This window comes from Crotalus tigris, unplaced genomic scaffold (genome assembly GCF_016545835.1).
Source record: "Crotalus tigris isolate CLP2741 ecotype Arizona unplaced genomic scaffold, ASM1654583v1 scf7180000017639.5415321, whole genome shotgun sequence".
NCBI classification, from domain to species: Eukaryota; Metazoa; Chordata; class Lepidosauria; order Squamata; family Viperidae; genus Crotalus; species Crotalus tigris.
The window spans coordinates 4,642,551-4,653,490 of NW_024096532.1; the positions used below are offsets into that span (position 1 = coordinate 4,642,551).

General features: G+C 39.8%; 1 protein-coding gene across 1 annotated transcript; it reads left to right on the top strand.

The window, feature by feature from the left end:
- Positions 1-4,991: 4,991 nt before the first annotated feature.
- On the top strand, positions 4,992-9,996 carry TUFM (Tu translation elongation factor, mitochondrial). The gene is made up of 11 exons (XM_039335294.1): positions 4,992-5,099; positions 6,552-6,598; positions 6,706-6,868; positions 7,578-7,744; positions 7,972-8,076; positions 8,219-8,383; positions 8,469-8,601; positions 8,709-8,813; positions 9,023-9,174; positions 9,375-9,494; positions 9,659-9,996. The coding sequence occupies exons 1-11, from the start codon at positions 5,048-5,050 to the stop codon at positions 9,827-9,829; spliced, it is 1,380 nt and encodes a 459-aa protein (XP_039191228.1). The 5' UTR covers positions 4,992-5,047; the 3' UTR covers positions 9,830-9,996.
- The last annotated feature ends 944 nt before the right edge of the window (positions 9,997-10,940 follow it).

Consider the following 10,940-nt stretch of genomic DNA (forward strand, 5'->3'; position numbering starts at 1 on the left):
TTGTAGCAGTTTAATGCTGTGTAAAAAAATTTCTTAATAATAATTTAAAAATTCTTCCGCTCAGTCATGTCCAATTTTCACAGACTGGCTGGATAAATCCCTGCAGTCTTCTTGGCAAGATTTTTCAGAAGTGATTTGCCTTTGTCTCCTTCCTAGGGTTGAAAGAAAGTGACCAGCCCAAAGTCACTCAGCTGGCCAGTTCTTCTCACAGTATTTTTTCTGCATCAAAATTTTATCACTTATTCAGCAGTGTAATGGAAAAGAGCCTTAGGTCCATTAATTCTCAGAAATATGGGATAAAAATCCTTCTATCCTAGAAAAAGGAGACTAAGAATTCATTGCAAATCTAACAACTAGAAAGCAATGGTCTTGTATCAAAAAAAAAAATCCATGATCAATACACAAGGTTCAAGTTCATTGCCTATATCCTACTGCAGTGATGGCAAACCTTTTAGAGATCAAGTGCCCAAAAGCTGGCCCTGCCCCCGCTCCACCCGCTGCCCCGCCCCCCTGCCTGCCCACAGGGCCACTCACCACCTCCAGGGCCCGCCGTAGATCGCCCAGGCAGCCCAATAGCGCCATTGTGGCCACACCCTCTGCCCGCGCCCCGCAGCATCAACTGTGCGATGGGGCGTGAGGGCAGAATCTTGTCTATGCTCCCTGGCTGCCATGTTCTTGGCTGCGCTGCTCCGCGTGGGCCACGCGTGGGGGCAACTCTCCTCCAGGGGGGCTGCTGGTGAGGAGGGGGTCACGGGGGAGGCAAGGTTGGGGCAACGGCATATGTATATCCACAGAGAGGGCTCCCAGTGCTGCCTCTGGTACGTGTGCCATAGGTTCGCCACCACTGTTCTACTGCAATCTTTCCCAGTTTAGTTTACCTTGGGATTCAGAAGACATAGTTCCTGGAGATTGTCGGAATTTAAATTAAAAAAATCAAGAAGGTGGGGAATATATGTACAGTTTTATTGGTTAGATTTATACCCTGTGCCTTTACAGGTAGTCCTCGACTTACAACAGTTCATTTAGTGACCATTTCAAGTTACGACACTGAAAAAAGTGATTTATGACCACTTTTCACACTTATGATAGTTGCAGCATCTCCATGATTACGTGATTAGAATTTGGCTGCTTGATCACTGGCATGTATTTATGGTTGCCGTGTCCTGGGGTCATGTGATCGGCTTTTGCTGACACGCAGTCAATGGGGAAGTCAGATTCACTTAGCAACCGTGTTCCTCACCTAACTGCAGTGATTCACTTAACTGTGGGAAGAAAGGTAAAGTTGGGCAAAACTCACTTAACAACTGTTTCACTTAGCAACAGAAATTTTGGGCTCACTTGTGCTCGTAAGTCAGACTACCTGTGTTCTAAGAGCTTTAGGACTGTACATTGCATTCCCTTTTCCATTCTTCCCCAACTCTATGGGGTAGGTTGGACTAAAAGAGTGACTCATCAGAAATCACCCTTCAAATTTCCAGTGCTGAGTAGACTTGAATCAGGATCTCTCTAGTGCCACTAGGTTTAAAACTGATGTGTTTAATATGGCACATCTAGATGCTAGCTTGGTTGCCGATACTTCCCAGGGTTTTTACCAGACTTTATGTAAAAAAAAATAAGAATTTATTAAATTTCTTTGCCACCCATCTTGCTGCAAGGCAACTCTGGACAGCTTATAGCATTAAGAATGAGAAACAGATGTTGATACTATTAGTGATTGTAATCTAGTTTATATTGTTGTAAGCCACTGTGAGTCAATTACAACGAGTACCATATAACTTCAATAAATATTGTAAATAAAACAAAGTAAACATGTAACCCAATGTTTGTTAGGAACTAGGTCAGCTGGTCAGAAAAGAACAATGAAAGGGGAGATCAAGTGGCTGGCATATAGCATTCTAGCAACTCAATGTTTTATAACAGATGGAAACTAACCAAAGAAAGAAGCAACCTAGAACTAAGGAGAAACTTCCTGACAATTAGAACAATGAATCAGTGGAACAATTTGCCTCCAAAAGCTGAAAATGCTTGAACACTGGAAGTTTTTAAGAAGAGACTGGACAGCCATTTGTCTGAAATGGTATAGGGTTTCCTGCCTGAGCAGGGGGTTGATTAGATGACCTCCAAGGTCCCTTCTAACTTTTTTAAATTATTATTATTATTGTTGTTGTTGTTATTACTACTATTATTATCATTATTAAACTGTTATGAATGTAAGTTCCCTCAGTAGTCATTATGAGAGTACTCATATGTTCACAACATACCCCACATGCCTAAGGAGGTTGGAGACTCCTGCCTTATATAGTATCAAGCCTAAATATCTGACTGTGCAAATTGAAATACAATTTTATCTTTTTTCTACGGTTTTTTTTTTGTAAAAAATTATAGCAGGTGACTGACATCTATTCTATTCTAATTCTATTCTATTTCTATTCCTATTCTATTCGCACTGCGTAATATTAATATTTTCATTTTCTGGATCTACAGAAAAGAATCATCAAATCCTATCATGACCTCAATAACTTCCACCCTAGCATCAATTTCAGCCTTGACCTTTCTACAAAAAGTCAATTTCCTTGAAATCATAATAAACTACACAGAGGATACATGAACATCATGTTATGCAGGAAACCTACCAGAAAGTGCTACTAGAATCTTCTTGTTGTATTTTTTTAATCCATCTTTATTATTTTATAAATAACTTGGTCAGCAAACATACCAAATACTCCTTCCTCCTTCTATTTTCCTCAAAACAACCCAGGGAGGTGAACTTGGATTGAGAGACTAACCAACCCTAAGTCACCCAGCTGGCTTGTATGCCTAAAGTGGGACTAGAACTCATAGTTTCCTGGTTTCTAACCTGGTGCCTTAAGTAATAGCAACCTTTTGGACTTAGCATATAAAAAAAAATCTCTGATTTGGCACATCTAGATACTATTTGCAGATACTTCCTAGGGCTTCTACCAGACTTATGTTATAAAAATAATGTATTTATTAAATTTGTTTGCCGCTTATCTTGCTGGCTCAAAATTCAGAAAATGCCTAAGTTGACTCTGCTGGGACATCAGTCTGCCCCCAACGAAAGAGCAACAGTTCACTAACACATACCCACACACCATCTAGAACAACCTTGAACTAAGGAGAAATTTCCTGACAATTAGAACAATTAATCAGTGGAACAACCTGCCTCCAGAAGCTGTGAATGCTCCACTAGTGGAAGTTTTTAAGAAATTGGACAACCATTTGTTTGAAATGGTATAGGGTTTCTTGTTTGAGTAGGGGGTTGGATTAAATGATCTCCAAGGTCCCCTCCAACTTTATTATTATTATCTAGGCTCTCCTGAAGTGGAGACGGTGTGTTGACTTCAGCCTTAGTGCCATCTCTGCCACTCAGAAAGGCCATCTCACATTGTTCACCAAGATGTGCGAGCCTTGAGGAAAGAAGTGATCACCCCTGCAGCCCAGGGCTTCCCAGTTTCTGCTGTGCACCACTTACCTTCAAGTGTTCTTTTGCAGTGTTCTTTCCATTGACAAGTTCCTATAGTTTAAGGCTGCTGCAGGTCGCAGTAGGCCTTTGTTTTTGAAGTGCCTTTGGAGAGTGCTCTTTCGTGGCCTCTGCAGCCTTCAAAAACTATGTTAAACCACATCCTGTTCTCACATGATTTTTGGAAGCTCCAGAGGCTTTACAAGCATGGCCCTCTCACACAGCTTTTGGAGGGTGTGAGACTGTGCAAGAGCAGACCCCATTCTCCACAGCTTCCAAAAATCGCACAAGGCTTAGATGTGCTTTTGAGAATAGTTGTTGGATGTTGGTGTGTCCCAAAACATTGTGACGTCACTTTTGAAATGCATGTCATAGATTTCCTTCACTATACTAAACTGACTCAAATAGCAGGTATCACTGTAATTTATAATTTAGCATGAGGAAAGAATCATTAACTTGAATGGGTTCCTGACAGACATCTTGTCCAATTTTCTGATGAGTGCATATTCTGCAGTATTGCAATGTGCAGAATTCTAGTTTTCTTCAAACTCCCAGACTTTCCAGTGTCCTGTTCCAATGTGTGACTGAGGGAATTGCAGTCTCACTACATCTGGAAAGTGCCACATTCAGAAAGGCTGAACTAGTTAAATATTCCAAGGTGATATATTCACACTCTGAAATAATAGAAAATTCTTGTAGCTCGGGTTTTAGATTTAGGCTGTAGTTTGTTCTCCAAATGTTTCATTACCAAACTAGATAACATCAAAATCCAGCTGATGTTACCTAGTTTGGTAATGAAACATTCAGAAATTATATTGAAATAAACTTGGAGAACAAAGCACAGCCAAAATGTTCACATTCTGCCTATCTCTTGCTACTAAAAAAAACCCTTAATATATTTACCCTACATCTACTTGTCAGCAATTTTCACCCATAACTTGTAGTCATGCCCTGTTTAAGAGATTGGAGAATTTTGCTAAACATGTTCAGATATTTTAACTATTTTTCATAGGGCTGGCTTTTAGATCATGCTATTTAATCACAACTCAACTGAAATATTCCCTTTTCCCACAAGGACCGGTGCTATTTTTTAATACCTTGCCTCTCTTCTACGAATTCAGTGTCTGTACATATTCCCAATTTTTTCTCTACAGCAGCCCTGTGTGGCAGGCTGAAGTGAGATTCAATAGTCTTAAACTTCAATGATAGAAGATGGAGTTGAAACAAGAGCTCCATGGGTCCTTCCTCCAGTAATACAACCACGACAAATGTTCTCGTCTTTCTACCGACTGGTAAAAAAAAAGGAAAAAAAAGTCTTTCCTTCGCCGCTCAAAACAGCATTAAAAAGTAAATTGGAAGTTAAGCCTCTAAAACAAGCAATACGGAGGATAATTTAATTTAAGCCGGCTGCACGGCGGAGAGTGATCCTCAGTCAAAATTAGCGCCTTTTTAAAATTTGTAGCGGAAGTTAGATCTGGCGCGTGCCATTTCTCTCCATCTCCTTACGGGTACTCTGCGGGTCAGGAGAGCGGCTGATGACGACACTTCCGGCAAAAGGAAGGGAAGATGGCGGCCTCAGCTCTGCTGCTAGCGCGAGGGCGGCTGTGCGGCGGTAGCGGTTAGTCAAAGTCTACATTGAGAGGATGATCGGGTGCGGGGGAGGGGGATGCACGGGAGGAGGGAAGCACGACAGCCAGATGGGAGGCGGAAAAAGGCGGCCCGAAGTTTTTCCATCCTTCGTGGCTTCTCTCCAGAAAATGCCTGACCTTTTGTGCCTTGACCTGGTCTTCAGTTCTAGGGTACAGAGGATGCTAAAGGTGGCCACGACACGGTCGAGGGGAAGGAGAGAAATAGCCCCCTCCCCGCGCGCATGAAATTTATTCTTTGTCCCATTATGTTTGCGTAAAGCATTGTTTCTAAACACGTGGGAGAATCCGGTTTGCGGGGATCACTACAATGACCGGGGCTGGGCGAGGCGTTGCTGCAGTTTGTTAACGCTATTTGCGGCGTTTTCTTGCTCTTGATCAAGAGAATATGCTACCATCATACTGATCTTGCCTTTCGCTTCTTGTCTCAGTATTTAATGAATTTTTAAAATATTTGTATACTTAGGATTTTAATTTTAAGCCGATTTTAATTTTGAGTCTTTTTGAAAGATGAGTGGCACAAAATGTTTATATATTTGTTTGTGTGTACACACACACACACACACACATCGCATATGTATGTATGGGCATATATGAGTGCATCAGAATTTCATTTTTTAATGTGTGCCAATGTGTTCACAATAAAAGGTGACAATAAATGTTATGTACATATATATACATATATACATGTATATGTAAATATATACGTACACACTTAAATCACACATTTCTGCCCAAGGACCATTGTTAACATAATTTGGAATCTAGCAATATTTATAGGAAAGATAAGTTGATTTTTACCCCCCACCCCCAAATTTTTTTTGTTTCCTTCTCCTGAGGGACTTTTCAGTAATTTTGTGTTCCTTCTTGCTGTATAACAAATTCCTTTTGGAAAGAGTCTTTCTGTAATAGATAAAACAGTTCTAAAGTTTTGTGTGCTCATTTTTGGCCTATTGCCAATTATGAATTAATTTCTGCCACTTACAATATCTCATGTTATCACAAAATAAACCATTGAGAGAGCCAAATGTGTTTAATGTAGAGAAGATGAAAGGAGAAAATACAAACTAAGCTGGTTTTAAATACGCTATATTATACTTTTGTGTAATCTATACTTACTTGCTCCTTGGCAAAGTTATGCTCTGATCTAGATATGTCTTTCAAGTTACATGAAGTTCTGAGTATATATGGTTTTTGTTATTGTTAAATGCTTATACTGAGGGTTGTATGTAATGAAACAAAAAGGAAAGGAATGGAACTGAGTACAAGAATGTCCAAAGATGGTTTGGTTGGAAGTATTACAATTTCAGTGGGCTATGCGAAGTACAATTGGATGTTTGAATGGGAAGCAGTGTGATACATAAAAGCAGAATATTGTAAGCTCCTGAGATTCCTATCACAATAATTGTATTTGTATCTTGTAGGCCTACGTGGCTGCCTGTCTCAGTACTTGCAAAATGTACTATCCAAGGTAAGAAACATTTTACATCAGGGAGTAGAAAAGAAAAATACTATGTTGATACAAATTAGAGGCAGAAATTCATAGAGATTTTAATATTGCTACTTGTCTTTTTGCAGCCATCGGTACATTGCACAAGCTTCTGTGGACAAGAATTCCCAATTCGATGTTTCGCAGTTGAAGCAAAAAAAGTATTTGTAAGGGACAAACCACATGTAAACATTGGAACAATTGGGCATGTGGATCACGGCAAGACCACATTAACAGCAGCCATCACTAAAAGTGAGAGTTGGGGAGAGATGAGTGCAGTTTGTTAAAAGGAGACCAAATAAAGATACCCCTTTCATTTGGTAGAGGACCATTGATTTAAAGAACCACTAGTAAAGTATTGGAGCAATTGACTAGGTTGATCCAAAGCTATAGGTAAAATTAAAGCTTGATATTAAAAAAATTCCCGGGGGTAGTTTTTTTGAGTTGAGTTCTTTGACTGTTTTTAGTTAGCATTCACATCTAAAATCTGCTTCAGCCTTTCTATTGGGAATAAAAATGTTACCCTTCGATAATAATCTTAATTGATTACTATCACAACTTATTTGAAGGTGTTAAGGCTCTGTTAGACTGCAGGAGTCTTCCAGAGGGTTTCAGATCACTTCAAGCATAATATTGTTTCAAAGTCTCACATGGTAGACTTAATGCTTTCTCCTTACTTGAAGCTCAGGTGAAGAATTAAAAACCATGTGCTTCTCCCCCATTTTTATCAAGTGCAAGAAATACTTTGTTGCTGTTTTCTCTCTATTATACTTCTTATAATCACATAAGGGAAAAAAGACAGGTGCGTAAAAGTCCTTTTTGCTAATTCAGCAGTTCAGAAAATAAAAGGGCCTTTAAGCATTGCTTGGCTGACTTCTTCCCTCAGACAAGGAATAGCAACAGCCCTTCAAATCTTTCAGTTTAAATACACGTGATGCCATGTTCAAATTTTTTGTTCCAGTTCTTTCAGAGACCGGAAGTGCCCAGTACAAGAAATATGAAGATATTGATAATGCACCAGAAGAGAAGGCCCGGGGGATTACAATTAATGCCTCCCATGTAGAATATTCAACAGCGAACCGCCATTATGGTCACACAGATTGTCCTGGGCATGCTGATTACATCAAGGTAGGCACAGGGATCTAGGATGCCAAGAAATCTTTTAAGAATTCCAATGATCCTATTTTAGAATCTCTGGCAAAAAGTACTTAATGATTGCACTTGCAAGATATATTTAAATCAATGGACAATTTAAGGAAAAAAACCCACAAAAAAGTATTTTTGTGCCAACCACAGTAATCTTAAACTTAGTAAAATGTTGGAAACTGACACATTTCCCATTCTTTTCTCTATAGAACATGATCATTGGAACAGCACCACTAGATGGCTGCATCTTGGTGGTGGCTGCAACAGATGGACAAATGCCACAGACTAGAGAGCATCTTCTGCTTGCTAAACAGGTTGGTTGTAGTCTAAAAAACACAGCTAGTGATCATCTGATAGATTTGTTCAGACAGGGCAAATTTAAGCAATTTTCCCTTCAAGCAAGGGAAAAGGTAGGGACCTCCTTCACATCTTTTTTATTCCCTCACACTATTCTAGATTGGAGTGAAACATGTGGTTGTGTACATCAATAAAGCTGATGCAGTTGATGATAAAGAAATGTTGGAATTAGTGGAGCTGGAGATCCGTGAGCTGCTTACAGAGCTGGGCTATGATGGGGAAGCAGCTCCTGTAATTATAGGGTCTGCTCTATGCGCTTTAGAGGTCAGTGTTATGTTGCTTGAACTCTGTACCTTTTATTTCCTCCCTTTATTAAAATGTATTACTGACTCCTGTGGGTTTTTTGTAGAACCAAAATCCAGAACTGGGATTGAACTCTGTCATAAAGCTTCTGGATACAGTGGATGAATACATCCCTGTGCCAAAACGTGACCTTGATCAACCTTTTCTACTTCCCATAGAGCGTACTTACTCCATTCCAGGTACCAAACGTTTATATTATACTCCGCACATCCAAAGATGGGGATTCATTAACAGAAGATAGCTTTTTTTGTACCTTATTACTTAAACTGGCTATAATTTGTTCTAGGTCGGGGCACTGTTGTAGCAGGTACCCTTGAACGTGGTATTCTTAAGAAAGGGGAAGATTGTGAATTTGTGGGTTACAAAACGCATTTACGCTCTGTTGTGATTGGTAAGTAGAATCTTCCTTCCCCCCCCTTTTTTTGCAAGATTGGTCTTCCAGTGGTTTTTAGCTTAGCGTTTCTCATTATGTTACTGGTCCAATTATTTCTAAACAATTATGACCTGAAATTATGTCTGAGGCAATCCTTAAAAGTATAGTTTTGTGGAACTGGAGAGACTACACAATATTTGCAGAAATGTGTACGTAATTGGCTTCAGGTGTCGAGATGTTCCACAAACAGTTGGAGCAGGCACAGGCTGGAGACAATTTGGGTGCTTTGATCCGGTCTGTGAAGCGAGAAGATCTACGGCGGGGATTGGTCATGTGTAAGCCTGGCTCCGTCCAGCCTCATCAGAAGGTCGAGGCTCAGGTGAGTGAGGGAAATGTATGTGGGAAGGCAGAATACTAGGGTGCTGCCTCATATCCTGTAGAGGGCTGGGAAATAGAGATGTCCATAAAACTTTGGAGCATATCTTAACACATTATTAGGGAATGCTAGGCTAGTATCCCCACCTGCTCTCCCGTCCTGTAAAGTTGAAACAGGCAAAATAAATTGCTTTGATTTCATAGGTTTATATCCTGACCAAGGAGGAAGGTGGCCGTCAAGCATCTTTTGTGTCTAGGTTCATGCCAATTATGTTCTCGCTGACCTGGAATATGACTTGCCGCATAGAATTACCCGAGGGAAAGGTTTGTATTGCTTTCTCCCCCACTAATTCACTGCCGAGTAGTGGGATTTGTAACTGGTATTATTTCAGCATTTCTAGATTGCCTCATTTCTTGCAGTTGTGGACGAATACATGCCTAAGCATAGGCTGCCATCTCTTCATACCTTTCCTCTTCTATTGCTGTAGGAAATGGTGATGCCAGGCGACAATGTCTGCCTTAAGCTCGTATTGCAATACCCCATGGTCTTGGAGGAAGGACAGCGGTTCACTCTACGGGATGGATCTCGAACCATGGGCACTGGAGTGGTCACAAAGATACTGCCACTAGCTCCAGGGGAGGATTGCTGGGATAATTAAGTTGCACCAGCTGGAATTGGACATGAATATTTCCTAGAAAACTGATGACACTGCATCTAAGTCTGCACAGTAGACGAACATGGTGATCTTGGCTCAAAGACGAGGGTTCCCCCAAGGTGTTGGGGGCAAGGGTGAAAGTTGTTTAAATAAAAATAATCAAAAAGTGAGTGTGAGCTTTTCTTTCCCACTTCAGAATCATCCTTAGCTCAATGCAGGTGTGCTGAAGCTCCAAAACATCTGTGCATCATAAGTACATAAGCTTGCTATCCTGTTTTCCCGAAAATAAGACCTAAATAGAAAATAAGCCCTAGCATGATTTTTCAGGATGCTCGTAAGCACTACCCCAAAAATAAGCCCCAGTTAAGATAGCCAGATGGGACGCATTTAATACCGTATTTTTCTGAATATAAGCCCTAACTGGAAAAAAAAATCCTAATGCGTCTTTTGGAGCAAAAATTAATATAAGACTCAGTCTTATTTTCTGGGGAACACAGTATGCAACCTTAATCCATTACAGATAAGCAGCATTTCCAACAAGATAATATATGTAGTTTGGGGTTGAACTGTGAGCTTCTTGGGTATTCTGTGCTTTTGTTGCTTGCTTGCAGACATTTCATTACTCAATCAGATAACATAATTTTGGAGCACCAAGAACCCTACAAAAGCATATTTGTTATGTTTTTGTACTGCTATACAGAGAAAGGAAACATGAAATCTCCAAAATATTGAAAATGTAAGAAAAAAAATCTGCATGTATAAAAAAGTGGAGATGGAAATTATTACTATTGTTTTGATGGAAAAGAAGATTTATGATTTGGAAACTAGCTAAAGTGCTCATTGGAAGAAGTGAAATGCATCACTTTTTATGTTCTTCAGCAGTATTTTAACCGCACTGACAAAAGATTTTTTTTTTAAAAAAATGTTAAATACTATCAACCATACACAGCCTTATTTTTGCAACTAATTACATGAACCACTACATCATTTTGATAAAATTTAATGTACAAATTTTAGCCTGATTAAGCATTGCCAACCTGTTTCACAAATATGACCAGCAGAATTATAATAGTTGAGAAGGGACTAATATCCTTAATTCTAAAGTTTGTTTTCT